This window comes from Mus caroli, chromosome 3 (genome assembly GCF_900094665.2).
Source record: "Mus caroli chromosome 3, CAROLI_EIJ_v1.1, whole genome shotgun sequence".
NCBI lineage: Eukaryota > Metazoa > Chordata > Mammalia > Rodentia > Muridae > Mus > Mus caroli.
This window is the reverse complement of record NC_034572.1, coordinates 33,279,216-33,300,347: the sequence shown is the minus strand read 5'-3', so window position 1 is coordinate 33,300,347 and position 21,132 is coordinate 33,279,216. Positions and strand designations below refer to the sequence as shown.

The following is a 21,132-nucleotide window of genomic DNA, read 5'->3' as shown; positions in this document are numbered from 1 at the left end:
TCTGCACTCAGCTCTTAACTTCAGAGCCCTCTCTCCAGCCCTGGAGGAGAATGTCCTACCAGATTTGTGACTCTCACAGATGCTAGCTTCAGTTTATTTACCCGGGTGCTTTCTAGCAAGTCATGTTGGTCTTCCTTGTAAAGGCAAGCTACCATCTGAAGTTATCAATGTGGCTCAGCAGATAGCAGTGGTTTTGGAACAAGGAAAAGTGAGGTGTGCTGCTGGGATCACAGACGCCTGAGGACAAGTGATTAAACCGTGTCTTTCATTTCCCTGGGAACGTTCATGTTAACAAATTATATGCAAGCTAATGAAGTGATTAATTTAGCCAGTTTCCTTGCTGTCTCACTGGAGGATGTGGAGCAGACATAATAAAGTTACACAAGTTTACCTTAACAGATGGCACTTAACATTAGTTTCAAATTGGTATAATTCTGTGTGATTATTGCTATGTTTCGCTATGACCATATGGCACGGGCCACATAGGACTCGTGAAGGTCACTTGTTACTAAGCTGCTTTCCAAGGTTCTCAGATATCTAAAATGTGGCTCAGAGGATGCTTGTGATCAGACGAGACTCTTCTGTGAAAGGAAGAGGGTGATTGGAGGTTGAAGTCAGATCATTAAAGCTGCGTGCAAGATCAATGCTTGAAATATTGTTAGAGGACCCTAACTTGAAGTTTAAAAATCCCTTTCTGCCTCTTAGAGGTGGACAAGGGTGAGCTCTAAATTCTCACTACGAAGCCTACTGTGGGTGCAACACTAGGGTCTCCTGACAGTTTATACCCTGTCTAGCTTTACAATCATCTGCTTAACTGTACTTAGAAGGTCTTTACCCCACTGGCCTACCATTCTACAAAACACAACTTCTCTGGGATCTCTCCTGTCCTTTGAGGGAAAACACATGAACCTCTTAGGTCTTACAAGCAAAAGCTACCTTCAGTGTGTTTTCTAGAAGAGGGCAGGCAACAAAGCACCTTCAATATATAAAGTTTATATAGGCACTCCTCTAGAAGGTACTCGGGAAGACAGCAACAACAGGATGTCCCATTATTAAGCTCAGGTCCTTTGAGGCAGTGTTTTAACTAAACTGCCCAGACTGGCCTAGAACTCTTAGTAATCCCCTTGTCTCAAGCTCTGGAGTACTGGAATTCTAGACATGAGTTACCATATCCTTCCGTGGTAAAAATCTTTCCTAAGGGCTCCATTTCTGTTAAGTTCGCTCGCATAACCTATATGTTCCATGCATGTGCAAATAATACCTGTACTAACAGCAACATTGAAAATCATGTGAGATGGGTGTGACACCTTCTTTACTTGACTTCTAGCCTCTGCCCTGTTGAGTGGTGTGTGGCATAATCTATGTAGAATTCTTTAAATCTGTGGGGAAACAGGGAATGCCACTTGGAGTAATTTCTTCCCTAGCCCATTCCACAAGAAAATCACTTTTCTTTCTAGAATGGTGAGCTATCTAAAACAAAATATAACTTCACAGGAATGGCTTGTGCTCTCTTCTCTCTCTCTTCTCTCTCTCTCTCTCTCTCTCTCTCTCTCTCTCTCTCTCTCACACACACACACAGGCAGTGTGGCTATATACTTGTGAACTTGTTCTATGCTGTGGTCAGCCACTGTCTCCCACACTTGGGACCTGTGCAATGTGTGCCTTCCTGAGATTCAGTGGGAATCAAATGTAAGCTCTCTGGAATATATGCAGTAAAGACCATGTCATCTGGCAAGGAAGCACACATGAGGCAGGGTTCTTCAAATCTGTGGCATAAGCAGAAAATGCCCAACTCCTTAAAGCTTGACTTTGTGAATAAGCCCCAGATCTACGCCAGAGCACAGACAGAAGTCCTCTACATTTTCAAAACAGTGTACTTAAACTCTCTAAAATCTCAGCTTTGATGTTTGTGGCCTCTACCTGCTGAAATGACTGAAATTGGGGCTTAGATAAAAATGGATATTTTTCTCTGCCACAGAAAAGAACAAACATTCTTTATTGTAAGAGTATAAATACAAAAGGATCAATTTGAAATTTTATTGTCCTTTCTAATACCTTAGTTGGTAGGTGAATTTTGGGTGGGAGGTGCTGATCCTAACTTGATGAAACTTTGTTTTATATATAAATTATTAAAATGGAAGCAATATAACTTTGCAGCATATAAATCTGCTTAAAACAATAATATAAACATAAAATTTTAAAGTATGAGCTTGTTTTTCAGCCATAGTTATTGAAGGATATAACTGTGAATATGGATAAGAAACAATCTATGAAAATATTCGGAATGAAACATTGTAGTTTTCAAATAAAGAAATTTGAAATGTAGACTACTTTATTTACCCAGTTTGCTTTGAGCTAAATAGGGACCTCACCTCTAATAGGGGAACAAAAAAAATTCAATAAAACATAAATTAAAAGAACAAATTAGTGTACAAGTGTCAAATATGTTTGAAGGTGTGAACAATTTATGCAACTCTGAAGATTTAAGAACATTTTATTAACAAAGTAATAATAAGGAAAACTATTTTTAAAATGTCTTTTCTAAGAAAGATGCCAGTTTCTTCTGTTAGAGAAAATATGGCTAAGAAATTAAACACTGTGTGTGAACCAGCAGGCTTGGTGGCACTCAACTTTAATCTCAGCACTCAGTTGGTGAAGGTAAACAGATCTCTATGAATCTGAGGCCATCTTGGTCTACATAGAAAGTTCAGGCCCTCCAGGGCTGCCTCAAAGCAAACCTAATGTATATATCAAAAGTATCTACTAATATTAATTCTAGTAGTTAGGTGATTAATAAATATGAACTTGATAAAATTGTATGTAAGCTATTGTTAGTTTTTCTATTAGGAGAAACAGAATGACAGGTGAATTGTGAGCTATATATAAATGAAAAATTAATATTCAAATGGGCCTGAAGATTAATGACAGTTATAGCTTATGATAGTCTTTCAGCAGGCACGATCCATGCCTTGTAATCCTAGCACTTGAGAGGTAGAGGCAGGAGGATAGCCAAGGTCAAGGCTAGCCTATGCTACATACAAACACTGCCTGTTAAGATCTGTTTCATGTCAACGGGGATGGCCTACTAAACCAGGTTTCTCTACCTTCTGGTCCAGGTCAAAATTATTCCGTCAATTAACTTAGCAAGTAGATTAATGGAAACTATATATACAGAATAAATTATAGCATATATTAAAATCTCTCCACTTACCGACTTGTCCTATGCTATTAGAGACACAGGCTAAGTAATGACTAACGCAGTTTAAGCAGAAATCAACCCAAATTTAGCTTTATAAAAATCAGCTTCATGAAGCTCTGGAGAATACTCTTCTTCAGGTTCACTTGCAACCTGGACAAGGTGCCAGGTACTACAGGTGTAGGGAGTTAAGCAGACACGAACTAACGCCCCGCCCCTCTGAGTCGCCTTCCTAGAGAAGCACGGAGCCCGATGCAGTTTAGCTTTCTCGGAAAAGCCCAGGAACCACCCGCACAAAGCGGCCACGAACCCGAGATTGGGGGGCGGGGAGGGGAAGGGGATAGGACGCCAACCCGCACTGAGTCACCCACCTCACAGCGACCAGGCTCTATTCGGGTGCGGAGGACAGGGGCGGAGCAGGGCGGGGCCGTGGCGCGTGGGGCCTGAGAGGACTGGCTGGGTAGATGAGGCGGGGCTATGGGCTGGGCGGGGCCTGGAGAACAAAGAACGATTGGGTAGGACCTGCGAGAGGCAAGCCAATAGAGTGGGGCTTAACTAGGAGGGGCGGGGTCTACGCGGGACGTGACCTATAGGAGGGGCGTGGTCCTTGAGAGGCGTGGCCTGAAGGCAGCGGGGCGGTATTGGGCGTGGCCTGTGTGGGGAGGGCCCTGTGTGGGTGGGGTTTGCGCGGAGGGCGGGGCTGTGGCTCCGGCTGAGACAGTCTTTGCGCCGGCGGCGGTGGCGGCTGTGGGGGCTGGGCGGAGCGCCGCTGTGCGGGGCGGCCGGGCTGGCGGCGGCCGGGAGCCGCAGGCGGGTGCGAGGAGGAGCGCACCGGGGGCCGGGACGGCGGAACGGTTGCGGGGATCCCGGGAGCGTGGAGCTGGAAGGACTGAGGTAACCGCGGGCAGCAGGCCGGGAGGAGCGGCCTCTGTAGCGGAGCTCGGGCCGGGCGGGTCAGACCCTCTTTGGATTCCCGGGGCTGGAGGCGGCGCCCGTGGCGGGACCTGGGCCGCGCCCTGCTCGCGCCGCACCGGGCAGCACCTCGTTCCGAGCCTTTGTCTGTCAGCTGAGCGGGGGCTGGAGCGGCGGCAGAGAGCTCTCGGGGAAGCAGGCGTCCTCCTGGGCCTGAGTGGGAACTGCCTGCCCGGGCTCAGCCGACCTTCTGCGGGAGCAGGTCCGGTGCAACCGCAGCCCCTTGCTTCCCTTAGGGTCTGTAAACTATCAACAAAGAAGCCCCGCCGGACGGGGTGCCTGAGCTGCCTCAGTGGCGCTCTTGCACAGCTAGCTACACTGTGAGGGCTTTCAGGCTGAAATCCAGGGTGTTGCTGTAGGTGGCATAAAGTACCATTTTGTTTCCGTTTCGACAGTGAGGCTTTCAAAATCTGGGTTAATTCTGTTTAAAAAAAAAAAGTGTCTTAGAAGCATACTCATGGAGGAAGAAAAAGGTATAAAGAGGAAAATGGGTTTATTTAGGGGGTAAGCATGTATGTAACTTTTTGAAAGTGCTTTCTGGGGGTGAGTTGTAACGAATAGGTTTTAACGTGGTGTTTTGGACTAAAGACATTTTTATCTGCTTCATTTTAGTTTGGGGAATTTTTGACTACCTGGGCACAGGAACACGGAGGAACCTGAAAACAGGTCTATTAAGAATCTGTCATCTCGAAAAATGTATTTTATGAATGTTTTCCATTAAGAAGGTGTCAACAGAGGTTTGCGATTTTTGCCACATAAGAGACTCTAATTTGAAACAGTTCCCTGGCTGCGGTCAGATGTCTCAAACTGGCAAGAACTAGGCTCTGGGCTCGCAATGCTCATCCTTCAGCGAGAGAGACACAGCGCTACCTACATCCTGTCTAAATGCAATCTCTCTGGTGCCACTTAACGTAATGGATGGCTTTTCTGCATCTCGTTCTCAGATAGAGCACTGAGGCTTGCTTGCAGTGAGTGCTGTGGGGGCGTTTTCTACAGATCCATCAAGCACTGGCTATTCTCTTCTGTTTTCCAGATGTGTTTTCTCATTTGTGTACTTGAAGCATCTACCATCACATGAACTCCAGATTGAGCCATAGAGTTCTGTGACCCCAAAAGATACAGGAATGGTGTTGCCCAGCTTCCGGACAAGCCATTTTTACATCCTGCTGGACAATTAAGCAAATACATCCTTTGCTAATTAAGGCTATGGAACCAAATAAAGACGTGCACATTCCTCTGCCAAATGAACTCCGAGACTGTTGAATTTCACGACAACTGGTCATTCCCAGTTAACTCACAGATAAGTTATGCCCAAATGGATGTGAAACCTGTGGTAATGTATCCAAATCCTAGCCCACACTGAAGATTTAAACAATACGAAACCAAACAAAACCTATGATGACTAATCCTTGGGAAGAGAAAGTCTGCAAAATGGCCCAAACGAGTCTGCTGCAAGGGAAGCAGTTTTACTGTCGGGAATGGGTTTTCCACAAACTTCAGCACTGCCTCCAGGAGAAATGGAGCTGCTGTTCGGGTACAGCCAATGCACAGTCCCTCGTTGGCAACGCTGGGAATAATGCTAGTGCCATCTCTGGAAAGGGGGCCTCCTGGGGCGTGTTGCTGGTAGGAGGGCCTGGCAGTGGGAAGACGGCCCTGTGCACTGAGCTCCTGTGGCCAAGTTCGCCCGCCAGCCTGCAGAGAGGTCTGCATCGCCAGGCTTTGGCTTTCCACTTCTGCAAAGCCCAGGACTCAGACACTTTGTGTGTTGGAGGGTTTATCAGAGGTCTGGTAGCCCAGATCTGCCAAAGTGGACTCCTCCAAGGTTATGAGGACAAGCTAAGAGATCCAGCCGTCCAAAGTCTCCTAGAGCCTGGAGAGTGTGAGAGGAACCCAGCGGAAGCATTTAAAAGGTAACAGTGGGAAGGTAGCCATGCTTGCATTTGTATCCATCCAAGTCTGAGATCCCTTGACTACACTATACTACTCAGTCGTTGGACTTAGATCACGGTTTGTCAGTACACATCGTTAGTTATACAAAAGAGAACCAAGCTTAAGCTTGTATCATTGCATAGTGTGTAGCTTAAAAGTGAGCCTTAATTTTGCTGACTTAATAACAGAATGCTGCTTTCTTCTACAGTGCCTGTAGATGGTATGGGGTATTTGTAATAAGATGCAGCAGTTAGCTGCTGGGACTCTGGGGTGGGATTTCAGCAAGGCTAGCTTTTGTCATAGTAGTATTGATAGTTTCTTTAAATAAGAAGTGTACTTTGTCTAAAACAGAGTCCTTAGGAAATTTGCTCATGTTGTGGGATTTATTATCTTATTAACTAATAGAAAAGTTGAGTGACCTATGGTGATATTTATAAAATAGCGAACATTTCAACTATCTTAAGTGTTTTGAGTGATGAAGATAACCCATTTAAGAATCTCTATGAAATTGGTGGGTGGAAGTGAGTGTGTTGCTTTTGAAAATGGTTTCAGATGTAAAACTGCATTCCAGGAAATGCCAGTCCTTGGAGATACATTTAGTTTGTCAGTCTCTTCTCATTTAGAAGTTGGCATATTGTCCTCTCTGCCTTACTTCTGCTTGAGTCTCTCATCTCCCTATGTACCTGTTTCTCCACACTGCCTAGTTCCTCCAGAGCCAGGTGTGTGTTCGGTTCTCTGCGCTCTGGTGCCGGAGAGGTTTGTGTGTCTGGAGGAGGGATTTGCAAAGTCTCTCCCGAACCAATGTTTGTTTTTATGTCCTGAAATCTAAAACTTGTACAGGTGATACTGAAAGTATTTGATAATGATAGTAAACATTGTGGTGGTTGCTGTGATGTGTGTTACAAATGTTAAGGCATGTAATTTTCTTAAGGATTCTGTGATGTGGGAACCTTTATTCCATTTTCTTGACAAGGAAACAGAGAGACAGCAGAAGGAAATTATCTAAGGTTATATAGGTTGCAAAGTTACATAATGATATTTTATATCTACACACACATATATATATGATATTTACATATACTTATATGATATATATGTATACATATACATACATATATGTGTGTATCTATCTCAGATACACACAGATAGATAGGTAGATAGATAGATAGATAATTGTAACTAGAGTTTGAAGAATTTGATGAGTAACAGTTGTGAGTGGAGAAGTGGAGAGCCTGGAGGTGTGTGTTTAGTACCATATTCAGATGGCCCATAGAGTAACAGGAAGAGTGGAGTTTGAATAGAAGATGCCCCCATAGACTCATGAGTTTAAAAGCTTGATCCGCAGCTGGGCACAGCCCCGAGGTGGGGCCCAAGTAGAGGAAGTGGGTGACTGAGGGAAGGTCTTGAATTTTGTAGCTCCACCCCATTTCCTCTCTACTCTCTGCTTTCTGACTGTGGACATAATGTGACCATCTGCCTCCAGTTACTGCTGCCATGCCCTTCTCCCCTTAAGTTGCTTCTTGTTGGGTATTTGATCACAGTAATAGAAAGTCATCAGTACAGGGAATGTGACCAGGAGGGTAGTGACTGAGAGGTGTGCTGTTATTCTAGACCTTTAAATGAGTATAAACGCAGTCCAGGAAGACACTGGACAAGTCTTCTGTTAGCCATCAGATTCAGGGCAACTACTGCCTGGAAGCTGCTGAGGAAATCAGGACAAGCCTGTGACACAGACTCAGCCAGGTTGTAGGTTTGGTAGAGGGCACCCTATGTGAATGCTTTGCATGATCAATGCTGTCACCTGAAGCACTGCATAGGGGCTGTACATAAACACCCCTCTCCCCTTACTGCCTTTTCTGAAGGGAACTATTAATGGTTAAGGAGCCAGGTGTAATTTGTTTTAAATGATTCCATAAGCTATCTGAGTGATGTCATAAACAATCACTTCTAGAATATAGAGCCTGCTACTTGGGAGTTCAAACTCTTGTTGGGTGACTGTATGTATTCTCATCCCAAACAACTTTTTCTTCATAATAACATTAATTTTCCTGAAAACATTCAGGGCATTTTCTCTCATTTAGACATCGGTCTGTAACTATTTTTTCTGCCTGTTTGGAAGTTTTTAACTAATTGAAGGGATGGAAGCCAAGTTAGGGCCTTGGATGAAAACCATACCCACACTGCCCTTCTGATGGACAGGGGTGCCAGTCCCTTGGTGGTGCCACCTATACTTCCTGTGTGTCTGCTTGCTTGACTTTCTCCCCAGTCATCTAACAAGAAGTAACCCCTGAGCTCCTCCATCTTGGGTCTCCCACCCTTTAGATCTGTAAGCCGAGTAGGCCATGGTTTATACACTTCCCACTCTGGTATTTTGCTACATCCGTACAAAGTGGACTTAAGAGAACCCACTTTAAGTGAACTCTTTAGAAAAATGTATTGGAATGTGTGTTAGATTTGGACATGAATAGACACCATTCAACAGGTCACCCAGGAGAGGACTGTTGTTTCTAAGCAGTTACTTTATTTGGGGAGAGTTAAAAGTAGATAATTAAGGGGTATGCCCTATTTACTAGTTAGGATTTCTGTGATGAAACATCATGACCAAAGGCAACTTGAGGAGGAAAGCATTTATTTTCTTATGCTTTCATATCACTATTTATCAAAGGAAGTCAGGATAGGAACTCAAACAGGGCAGGAGCCTGAGGCAGGGGCTGCTGCAGAGACTACGGAGGAGTGCTGCTTACTGGCTTGCTCCTCACTCATGGCTTGCTCATCTGCTTTCTTATACAGCCCAGGACCACCAGCCCAGGGATGGCGCCACCTGCAATGGCCTGGGCCCTCCCCATCCATCATTAATTAAGAAAATGTACTATACGCTTGCCTACAGCCATCTTATGGAAGGATTTTTTTCGACTGAGGTTCCCTCCTCTCAAATGACTAGCTTGTGTCAGGTTGACATAAGACTAGCCAGCACGGTGTAGAAGTAGGTAATTGATAAAGAGTTAAATGAAACAGAAATGTAAGCCTAGAGAAGTAGAATTATCCTTTTTCTTTTTGATAAAATCAAAGCCAGCTTTTGTAACCTTGCTTAACGTATAAATCTTGGTAATATCAGTGTCTTCGTGAATTCACAGGAAGCAGGGCAGCAATCTACACTTGATGAAGAAAAAAAGGCTTAGCTGGAGAACTGGCTGAGGAGAGACTCAGTCGTGAGCTTTTTCATCTACTTGACTTTTGCCCCTCGGTTTTACTTTTTATCTTTTTCCTTGTATTCTACTCTCAGCCCTTGGCTAAACTGTGCAGTACTGCTGCTTAAATCTTACACGAGATGATGTATGGCTAATTTTATTGCAGTGACTTTTGATCACATGACAATGCCTTTCCCCTCAGACATGGCATGCTGTGTCTCAGATGTAGTGGTCTAAAGTACCCTTCTCATTCATTCGTTCACTCATTCATTCATTCATTCATTCAGAAGCAGACAGTGAGAGCTGTGCTGAGTTCTGGGTTGAGTTGAGTTAGAGAGAAAGCAGTGTGTGGTGCAGTTGCAGTCCTGCCTTCAAAGAGACTAATCCCCATTATGGTTGGAAAACTGTGACAGTGCTCATATGGCACACTGTGGCTCATAGAATTATTTCACTTATTGAAGAGACAGAGAAACACATGATTGCTTGTTTCTTTTCATTTTACTTAGTTTGCAGTTAATTGTATATATTTACATTTTTTCTTTAAGTCTATTTTTGTGTTACTCAAAGGAAACTAAGATTATTACTGCTTTCATTTGTATTTGTGCTGAGAACTGATGACTGATTTCTTTCATTCTGTTCTCCTCTGACCCTAGGTTTTCAGTACAAAGCTGTGTCCTTGCCTTCAACATGGCTCCTTCTCTAGTGTTTAAACAAGTAAATCAGTGCTTCCTGTCAGTTCTGTAATCATGAGCACATTTCAGTCATTTCTGACCAAATGGTAACTATCTCTGTAGGAAGTAAGGCCTGGGGGTGGGAGGTGGACAGTGCTTCAGGTCTCCTGTGTGCTTTAGAAGCAGGTCAGAAGCTGTCCTTTCACTAGGCTACAAACTCCCAGCTAGGCCTTCAGGGTCTCTTAGATTTAGGTGGACACAGAGCTCAGAAGCCCTCATCTCTATCCCTGCCTTTATTTCTGAATGACACTCTGCAGGTGTCCCTTTCTTTCCCTCTGGTATCTCAGATTAAGTGTAAATGGATTAGAATTGTGAAGAAATATTGAAGATAGATGAATGGCTGTAGGTACTTAGAATTTACATGAAGGGCTATGGACTTGCAAACGAAGATCTCAAGCTGAGAGATCAGTTCCTACCCCCCAGCCAACAGAGCAGGAGTCCTAGTGGGTCTGCATCTTCCTGGTGCTTTCATCTGTCACCTCCAGCTTCTTACCTGGGCTCTCCTAACTCATTCAGGCATCCTTTGTTCCCCTCTCTCTTCCCCATCTCCATGACATCATTCATGCCTGAGGAACTTTTCCTGCCTACTGTAGTGCTTAGTTAGCACTTTGCATGATGTCAACAGATGCTAAGTAATTATCATTTAATGAATGCAGAATGCTGCTTGCCTATCTAAAATATTCCCTAACATAACTGAAAGGCTGAAGCCTTTGAATGAGTAAGAAAAATGAAATGTTTTATTGTTAAGACTGATTCTAAATGCAGAACAGACTAGTGTGGTGATTTTTAATTTATTAACCTGCTGTGCGAATTGGCATTAATCCAGATAATTTGGTGGCAAGATACCCACCTCCCATCTCTTCAACAGAGGGCTCAGAGCAGAAGGCCCACTCTCTTGTTCTCTTGTGTGAGCTCATGGCAAAATATTCTTTTTCCACCACTTGTCTTTTATAACTTATACTGTGTAGGATAATTGTCATTTTCAACCTCTTTTAAAAGTATTTTGAAAATTTAAAATATGTGCATGTTTATATATATATATATATATATATATATATATATATGCATCAGAACAAGTCGTGAGGTCTCTGGGAGCTATAGCAGTAGGCAGTTATGAGCCAATAGATGTGAGTGTTGGGAATCGAACTCGGATCCTCTGCATGAATAGTCCTTTTTCTTAACAGCTGGCTACACCACCTTTCTATCCTCTTCATATTCCATTCTCAAGTATTTTTAAACTGAAGGAAGATCCCTGTTAAGATGTCTTTTTGTTCACTGTTTAAACACAGCAAAACCATAATTTCATTTACAAAACTTTGCAAGTGTCATTCAGGCAAAGACCATCTTCACCTTTTACGCTATCATTTAAACTATTTGTGTATGTATGTTGTGTTTATTTACTTATAAAAGCATTCGAGTTATATATAGCATATGTTTGTTAGTGGCTGTGTGCACATGAGGTGTCCACAGAGGTCAGAAGAGGGAATTGGATCCTCTAGACCTGGAACAACAACTGAATGTGAGCTGCTGTGTGAGTGCTGGGAACTGAACTCAGTCGGAAGATCAGTGAGCATCCTTATTCCTGAGCCATTTCCACAGCCACCTGATCATCTTCCTCTAGGACAGCTCTCCATTCTTTGGAGCCTTCCACTTCCTTTCAGGTTTATCGTCTTGCTCCAAGCTGGACCCTGAGTGCTGAGTGCCTGCAGTGCTCTCTGTATGCATTACATGCTCTGCTTACTTCTCTTCCAAGGTTTCTTTCTTTTTTTCTTCTTTTTAACACTGTGTGTGTGTTTGTGTGTGAGAGAGAGAGAGACAGAGACAAAGACAGAGACAGAAAGAGAGAGAGAGAGATGCTTTACATATATACACACATTTAATAAATAAATGCAAAACCCCAACAAATAATAAATGCAAAAAACAAAACAAACAAACAAACAAACAAAAACCTACAACAACAAGTGTTGCAGATACCATCCAGAGATATCTAAGTTGATACATGCCAAGGAATGAAGTAGGAAAGCAGGTGAAGACTTTGTTTTCCAAAATTAAGCTGCCATGTTTCTATAAGAGCAGAAGGCTTTGTCTGTGGAGGTGAAGTAAGGTGATTTATAATGCAAGCCATTAATCCAAGCTGAAGTGTTTCAGGCCTTGGACTTAACTGTGCAAAGTGTAGAGTCTCCATGTCCCATGTTCAAAGCCAAGGCTTCCTTGAAGCCCTGTGACATAACACAGGCATGCTGCCAAACATACCCTGGATCTAGTCTAAATTTTATGGTGGGCTAATTTGGGGTTTATTGTATATTCAGAAATCAAAGTTATGTTCTAAAAGTTATGGAACCCCATATGGAGTTGCAATCCACAACTGAAGCAACTGAGTTCTAGAGCCATGTCTGTCTTCCGTTTTCTCAGGATTGAGGCCTGTGCCATGGTGGCAGATGTGGCCTGAACAGGGCTTCAGTTCGGCTTTTTCTCTGGTGTTTCTTGCCATCACCATGGTAACGGAACTGTGGTGCGAGTGTGCTCTGGTTGCCCTGCTGGCCCAGAGATGATGGCAGTTAAGGAGAGACAGGATCCCAACTGTAACCTGACCCCATGCCTGGAGTAGATAAAATATACACATAGACACAGGAGAGAGTGTACATAATTGTTATGGGAAGGTATAGACCATAATTATGAAAATAACTGCAAGGCTAAGAAGAAAGGAGTATTTCAAATGGAAGTCATTGTTTGCATTAGAGATCTGGGAGTCTCAGAGTAGTCAGTGTCACTCATCCATTCACCCAGTCTGTCAGCAACTTGTTCTACCTCCAAGATGAAGCCAACACCTCCTGTGTCCACTTCCCACCATAGCTAAATCCTATGTTGCCAGAATTACAGCAGCCTCCCTGGACCGTCCGAGATGGAGTCATGTCATAGTACTTCCTCACTTAGACATGCCAGCCCCAGCCGCTCCTAACACCAGTAGAGGAAAACCGAGCACTCCTGGGTCTCCTGCTGGCCATGGCCTCTGACCTTGCCCTGTAATACTTTGACCCTCTTCCTTGCTTTTGAGTCACAGTGTCTTTATCCCATTAGATTATGTTACAGCCAACACATTTTTCATGGCTGTTCCTCCTGGAATCACTTCTTTGTAACTTTACCTCCTCAGAACCTTCCGAAGCCTTCCTCCTCAGACCTTGTCCTGTTTTCCTGCAGTGCCAGTGCTCATGCTTAGGGTGTAGCACCAGGTAGCCCCCTCCCACCCATGCCCACCGAGATAGATATGCCTCCTCCCTCAGCTGGCCCCACACCCCACCATCCCACTCTGCTCTTTAGTCCTCAGTGATCATGTGAGATCGGGGGTTATTCTGTCTAATTTTAACTTTGACTTTCTCACTACTTTTTTGAGGGAGTACAGTATGTGGTTGCTAAGGTTAGAATATAATAAGAGCCAACCACTATTAAACTAGTAGCCAACTACTTGTTTTAATATAAGACATTCTAATTTTGGCCACGTCGATATAATTTTTATTGTTTAAACCACATTCAATTCTGAAATACTTCGTTTTTGTGTGAGAAACAGTTTACACCTATAACTATAGGTATTATAGAGTTGTTGATGATCAAATCTCTTTTATACCATCCCCCTGCTATAGCCAGAATATTCCTATATTCTGGGGGGATGAAAGTGAGAACAGCTAAGGACTCACTGTTACTCTCTGAGAGGTACAAGGCCTGAGATGTCTGGGATCTTATAGAGGGACAATATGGACTGTGGTGTACAACCAGAATCATTAAGCAATATCTTAGTGTGTGTGAGTGTGTGTGTTTCTAAAGATTTATTTTACTTTTCATGCATATGTGTATGTGTCCGTGTGAGCATATGCCATATGAGTGTAGACATTGAAAGAGACTAGAAGAGGGAGTAAGATCAGTTGGCGCTGGAATGGCACTGTGAGCCAGTTGATGTGGGTGCTGGGAACTAATATATACAGCCTTAGCTATTGCAGTGTTGCTGAGGCAGCTGTTGTACTTTGGTTCATTCATTTCTTTGAATTCATATTGGGTGGGAGGAACACACCAGGTCCTGTCCTAGGGCATGCAGTTAACAGATGAGGCAAATATTCTCTTTATTGGCTTATTTTTGCTAGCTAGCAGAGGTGATTAGTGAAGAAATTAAGACTATAGGTAACAGTGTTTAATAGAAAACCAACGCAGGGCAGGAGCTAGGGCTGGGAGAGTGGAGGGTTGCTCTATCACATATGGCTACTTAGGATGTTTAGAAGGAAATTTGACCGGAGCTTCAGACCCAAGAGATACCAAGTACAAGGTCATAGCCTCAGTAGGAGTCGGTTTAATGTCTAGGAACACAGAGACTGCAGAATTGAGAATAAAGGACTATTTCTTCTGCAAGCGTCACAGGGGCAGACAGTGGGAGACAGAAACAGCTAGAACCCTGAGAGGCCTTTAGATAGTTGCAAGGACATTAGGTTGGTTTGTATGGTTTTGTTTTGTTTTGTTTGGTTTTGTTTTTGTTTTGTTTTTTGAGAAGATTGGAAGTCATGGAAGCTCTTTAGACAAAAATAATCTGACTTAAGGTTTTATAAGGTCACACTGACTGGTGTCCTGAGAAGAGGGTAGCTGAGCTAAGACAAGGAAGGCAGTAAGTGGCCAGTGTGGCCATCCGTGTGCAGGTGCTGGTGGTTAGACTTGGGAGAATGGAGAGCCCAGCAGACATGTATTCTGAGTTTGGTTTCAGATTGACCTGAGAGCTTGTTGGATGTGAGTAATGACAGAAATAAAGCAAGATCTGCCTCTTGGGATCTTGGATTGGAAGCTGGCAGGCTGGAATTTTGAGTTACTGCAAAATAGAGGCTGAAGGGAGGAGCCCAGTGAGGGCTGGAAGCTGGAGGGTGCAGTTCTGAAAAAGCTGAACTCCAGCATCTAAGCACAGAAGGCGAGCAAGCAGTTCAGATTCAGCCAAAGCTTGCCTGGGATGTTGCTGGCTTCTAAGGCTACTAATGAGCAGGCAGAGTAATAACATGGGGCTCAGAACTTGACGGGGTTTCTGATTAGGGGTTGTTAAAGCATGAAGAAGGAATTACTGCAACAGGGCATAGGGCCATGCACAAAGTGTCAGTGGTGAAGTATTCCTGTGAGTTGAGGATCATGTGTGGGAGTGAGTGGCAGGTAGATCATCTCCATAGCATGAGAAAGCTCCAGCCACTGGCATTGTGAATGAATGCTAGGGCTTAGTACCTGGGAGACGGAGGCATTTCTGCAATGCAGGGCTGACATCTAGCAGAATGCTGGAGAAGCTTTGGGCTCGTGGACTGCTTGCAGATGGCAGAGAAGAAGGGTGAAAGGAGTACTAAAGAGGAGATGTGCTGCCTGATTTGTGGGAGATTGGTGGAATGTTGGCAATTGTTGTTGAGTAGGTGCGGTTGGTAGAATCTGAAGAACAGACAGACGAGCAGAGGGAACATTTCCAGCTAGGGTGTGAATCTGCCCCGCATGGCCGTGGTTAGAGGAAAACTGTGGAGCTGTGAGGCAGAGTAGGCTAGTTTGGAGCTCTCTAGTGAAGTTGTTGTGTGACACATGCCTGTGCTTCTATGGTACTGTGTCAGATGGTATGGAATGGGTCCAGAAGCTAGAATGCTGAAAGTACCTGGGTTATCTATCAGGTCTGTCTATCTATTGTGTCTTGTGCCAGTAGGTTACTACTCCACATTCCTATGTTTTAAACATGTTTTTATTTGTATGTGTATGTATATCTGAAGTCAGGTCTTTAGATCTGGCAGCAAATGCATTTACCCATGAAGCCATCTCACCAGGTCCATAGTAACTACTTTGAAGATTTTATTGAGCTAAAGAGGTGACTCAGCAGTTGAGAGCACTATCTGCTCTTCTACAGGACCCTGGTTCATTCCTAGCATCCACCTGGCAGCTCACAACCATATGTAATGCTACTTGTAGGGGATCTGACACTTTCCTGGTCTTTTAGGCCCATACATGGTGTATATACATGTACTCACAAAACATTCATGTACATAAAATGGGGGAAAGAGGTTTGTTCTTACTTTTTGATTATGTGTCTGTGTGTCTGAAGTGGACTTTTGCATTTGAAATCAGGAGATGGTTTTGGATTCCCTGAGCGAGAGTTACAGACACCAACATGGTGATGTGACCTATCCTCTGCAAGAATAGCAAGCACTTTCCAACACTGAGCCATTCCTCTTACCTCTTAACCTCATAATAAATTATTTAAGTGTGTGTCAGTGTATTGACATGTCACATGCCATTGACATGTCACTGACATGTAAATCATGTGTCAGTTGGATGAGTATAGCAGTATCCTGATAGTGCCTCTCATCAGTGAAGGCCTTTCCATCCTTGGGCCAGCAATGCTTTGGGACTCAGCTGCTCTGGGTTTCTTTGTGATCTTTGCCAAACCCCTCATGCACTTGTCTTCTTTAGTATAGTTTGTCTCACTTTTGAACTGGTCCTGGAGGAATCTCAGCTCCTTGAGGCTCAGAGGTTCTGCTCTTCCTCAGTGATGCTTCGATTAGCTCTTGTAACCTCCTGCCCTTTCCAGCCTCAGATTCCTCCAGCTCTCTTGAGTGTTGCTTGTGTTGAAAGTAAGCAGAGTTCTCTTTCCAGCATGTGGACTGAGCCTTCCAACTGGCCTGCAGACACACTTGGCCTACTTTCTTCAGCCCTTTAAACACCATCCAGAACTTAGCAAACACACCTTGGGGAAAACTAATCTTGTGTGCTGAACTCTTCAGATTTGCACTTTGCTCTTTAAACCAGACTGGACTGACCTTCACCAGCCCTGTGGGTTTGATTCCTAGCAGAGTTTCTTGGTGAGCCAAGCAGGTTTTTAGCCTGTGTCTGAAAACAACAATATAATTTTTCTAAGTCATTGGGTGGTGTTGTAAATGACTTCTCTTTAGACATCAGTACTAGGTCTGGTCTCAAATGGCCACTCTCTGGCCATCCTGCATAACCTTTATACCCATCTTCTGTTTGGATCCCCAGACTCTCCATTCTGTTTGCTGGCTCCCCAGGCCTTACCATCTTAATCCTCAGTGTTCCAATGAGAGTAGCAATTTGAAAGTTAAAGTCACTACCCCAAGTTGGTGTCATGTTTTCTCTGTTCAGCATTGAAACAGAGGTGTTTACAGTCAGCTCCTGGCTTCGTGAAACTAGCTTTGCTCTCTGTAGGTCCAGCGAGTCTCTGGCTGTCACTGCATACCTGGAGAGGTTGGGCTCTATTCACTCAGAGCTGAGCTTCTGATGCTTGTGTGTCTTTTTGCCTGCTGTATGTTCTTTATGCTTTCATATTCCATATTTACCTTGGTTAAGATTTCAGAAACCGGTCTGACCTTGTTTTAGTTATCAGCTGGTTGTTGTTACTGTTGGTTCAGTGAATGAATAGATAGTATTTAATCCTCAACTGATTTGAAATAGCAGCTACCACTATCATCTTCTTTCCCCTCTTACAAATGCCTTAATTTATTGGATGGGTGATTTTCTTTCTAAGAAAAGAAAACACAATCAAAGTTTGTTGTCCCAAGAAAAGACAAGATGAAAATTATTGGTAATTTTATTTTCTGTAAATAAATAAATAAAACCTCTCAGAAAACAATATTTTTATTAAAGTCTGGATTTTTTTTTAAAGAATTGAATAATTTATTAGCAAAATGACTGGCAGATATGTCAGTATGTAGTCCAAGATCATTTAGAACATGCTAGATCTAGCATTTCTTGCTACATAAATGACCTTCCCACATGTTAGGCTGGGGAGCTCCACCATTGAGCTAGCCCCTTAGCTCTTATATGGATAATCCTCGGACACTGACTTTTGAAGGGAGGAGATAGACTTGAGACTCTAGGATTGGAAGTGTGTAGTCTCACACTCTGTAAGTGGCAACATCACAGTGACAAACCCATGACAAAACCAGTTCAAAAACAAAGGCTGGTTAGGCTCACAGGCTTTGAAGTTCTAGTCACTGAGTGAGGGAGCCCATTATGCTTAGGTCTCTGTTCTGAGTGGTGCTATCCAGCAGTGGTGGAGCATGTTCAAAGCACAGGCGCTGTCCTTATGACTGAGTATTGAAAGAGAAGACAAGGCCAGCGTCCCAGTGACTTCTTTAAGGGCATGCCCTGGTGACCTGAAAACCTTTAGCCCTGGAATTTAGTGTCTTGTGTGGATTTTGAGTGTTAAATACTTGAGGATCTTGGTTCTTTATGCTCCCCTGGAATCATAACAGCTTAGTTTTAGTACCTGTCATGCAAGTCACTCACCATGACACATGTATGGAAGCTAGTGGACTCTCATCGCCTGTCCTCATTTTCCCATTTGCCACTGTGCACTCCAAGACTTCAAACTTCTGAGGATTCTCCTAACTCCAAGTCCAGGTTTTCTTTAGAAGTTTTGTGTTTCGAGGTACACACTTCACATGGGCAACAAGTACTGTACCCACTGAGCCATCCCCTTCAGCCCTATAATTCAGAGTTTTCGATCACACATTTTTAAGCAGAAATGTGACAACCTGCCTGTAAAACCTCAGTCATGGGCCACTCATCACTGAAGCAGTACTTTGCTGAAGCCCAGAGAAAGAAAGGCTCAGGTGTGAGTGTTTAGAGAGGTGTACATATCCACAGGGTGAGGCCATCAGGAGCAGATGCATTCATGTTCTGTATCCCTAGGAACTCTCTGGCTCCTCGTCCTCATCCCTCCTCCTGCTCATTTTTGCTTGTCACAGTCTTGAGCCTGAAGAGAGTTCTGTATTTACGGAGTAGAATCCAGTAATACTATTATGGAGGAAGCAGAGTTAATACTGAGACAGTGTGATTTAGATGCGTGGGCTCCAAAGTATTGTGCCTGCCCCACTTTCCACTCTCTCATAGACAGAGGTCAGTGACTTTAATGTCTGCACACCCCAGTTTAGTAGAGGATGGTTCTGGTATTCTATTGTATATAAAAATACCAGGAATTGTTTAACAGCACAAGTGCTGAGGGGATGGAGGTTGTCCTAGTGAGGATTGCTGTTGCCACGATATAACACCGTGACCAAAGCCGCTTGGGAAGAAAGGGTTTATTTCATCTCACACTTCTAGGTAAGTCTATCACTGAGGAAGGGCAGGGCAGGGCAGGAACCTGGAGGCAGGAGCTGATGCAGAGGCCGTGGAGTGGGTGCTGCTTACTCGATTGCTCATCATGGGTTGCTCAGCCTGTTTTCTTATAGAACTAAGGGCCAGCAGCTCTGGGGTGGCCCCACCCACAGTGGACTAAGTCCATCCCTCTTCTAACAGTAATTTAAAAATGCCCTGCAGATTTGCCTACAGCCATCTTAAGGAGGCAGTTTTTCCGTTCAGGTTACTTCCTTTCAGATGACGTTAGATGGTGTCAAGTTGACATAAAATTTGCCAGCACAGGGAGCCTCACTATAGTCTGTAACCTTTTAAAATATATTTGCAAAGTTAATGCAACCTACGTGAAATAGTTGTAGTCATTTGACTTAGGCTTTGTTGTTGTTGTTGTTGTTTTTTGGCTTGTTCCATTTTTAGCTACTGTTTTTTAGCTGCTGTCCCCCACCCCAATATCTGAGTATGTGTTTTTGTAAATGCCATTTAAACTAAGTGTTCACACACACACACGCACACACACACACAAATTTCTTTTTCAGAATTTGGATTTTCCTCCTCAGCATTAGGGTAGCAACACCGCTCAAGGTCCTGCCAGCTGTGGTTTGTACCTCAGCCATGTCCTAACACTGGATATAAATGTTTGTCAGAAGTGGAGGAATCGGATCACTCTGCTTCGGCTTTATTGAAACTGGACTCCCGGAGTTGGCATGGGTACTTCTTAGAACATTCCTTGTGTCTGAGAAGGTCAGGTCTCCACTGTGACATGGACTGTCACAGTGTCACGTGACAACCCTGCCGAGTCCGTGGATCACAGATGCCCAGCAGCTGGGTTACCTGTTTGGAATACATGACGGTGCTTATCTTTGTAGGCTCAGGGTGTTCTCTGGAAACATTTTCATTTGTGTTTCCCTAGAACCTAACCCTAAAAGAAATCACAAAATGAGCTGTTTTCCATCGCTGTGGAGAGGGGTGATCTCACAGCACCCTGTAGAGAGGGACAGCTGGTAGAAACAGGTTGTGTAGGTCCAGGCATGGAATCCGATTCAAAGTAGGTAAGAGAGTAACATGTAAGTGGCTGCAGAGTAAGCCCTGTGTTGGGATGTCCATAGAAAGTGTAGTAAATGGATAAATTATAAGGAATTCACTTCCATGGTGATGGATGCGGAGAAACTGCAAGGTGTGCAGCTAAGAGGCTGGAGACCTAGGAGAGCTGACCTGAGTCAGGGCAGTGGGTGGTGCAAGTTCTCATTGCAAAGCTCATTTCCTAAAGACCCAAACAGATGAGTTTTTGAACCTGAAGAGAGAAGTAAAATGATACTTCTACTCAGGCAGTCACACAGTTAGCCATCAGCTGACTGAGGGAAAGCCAACCTTTGGGACCTTAACCTCAGAAGCATCCAGAACAGAAGACCATGTGTGGGCATCCTGCGGCCCAGGCAAGCTGACACATAAAGCCAACCACCACAAGCCCACAGGAGCTGAGTGGAAGCCAGAAGTGAGTCGTCTGTGCTCACATCTGGGAATGAAGACACTGTTCTGGAGTTGTGGGTATCTTATTCTTGAGTGTTGTGAGGATTTTATACATTTTGGATAGAAATCTTTATAAATAAATTCTTCAAAAATATATTAGGCCACTCAGTCATTCACCCAGCAAACATTCATAGGTGATCCTTCCGAAGGGTGAGCTATTGGGAGGGCAAAGGTCAGTTCACCTAAGCATCCTTTCTCTTCCCTAGGGATCAGGAAGGTAGATGCCACACTACCAGTTCCTTGGTGACCTGATTAGTCCCAGTTGTTGAGGGCTTTTGAGCAGTGTGTGTTTGCAGCACCCTCCCTGTGCCAGGTTGCAGAGTAAGCAGTTCTATCCCAAGCCCTCTGTGTGTGTATTTGAGCTGAGCTCTGGGGATAGAGAAGAAAGTGAGCATGGTAGCAGGCATATGAGGAGGATTCTGGCACGAGAGAGAGGGTCTGTTCAAAG

The 21,132-nt window shown here is 43.9% G+C and overlaps 1 protein-coding gene across 4 annotated transcripts in view; it reads left to right on the top strand.

Annotated features, from left to right (window-relative positions):
* The first annotated feature begins 3,944 nt into the window (after nucleotides 1-3,944).
* The window catches only part of Ankrd50 (ankyrin repeat domain 50), a 36,065-nt gene continuing 18,877 nt past the window's right edge, over nucleotides 3,945-21,132 (top strand). The window contains exons 1-2 of one of the 4 annotated variants that reach the window (XM_029475187.1): nucleotides 3,945-4,090; nucleotides 4,781-6,078. In XM_029475187.1, the coding sequence (XP_029331047.1) occupies nucleotides 5,564-6,078 (515 nt within the window). In that variant the 5' untranslated portion in view covers nucleotides 3,945-4,090; nucleotides 4,781-5,563. Of the gene's footprint in view, nucleotides 4,091-4,780; nucleotides 6,079-21,132 lie in introns of those variants that run through there. The other 3 variants (XM_021158477.2, XM_029475188.1, XM_029475189.1) reach the window with 3 other exon arrangements.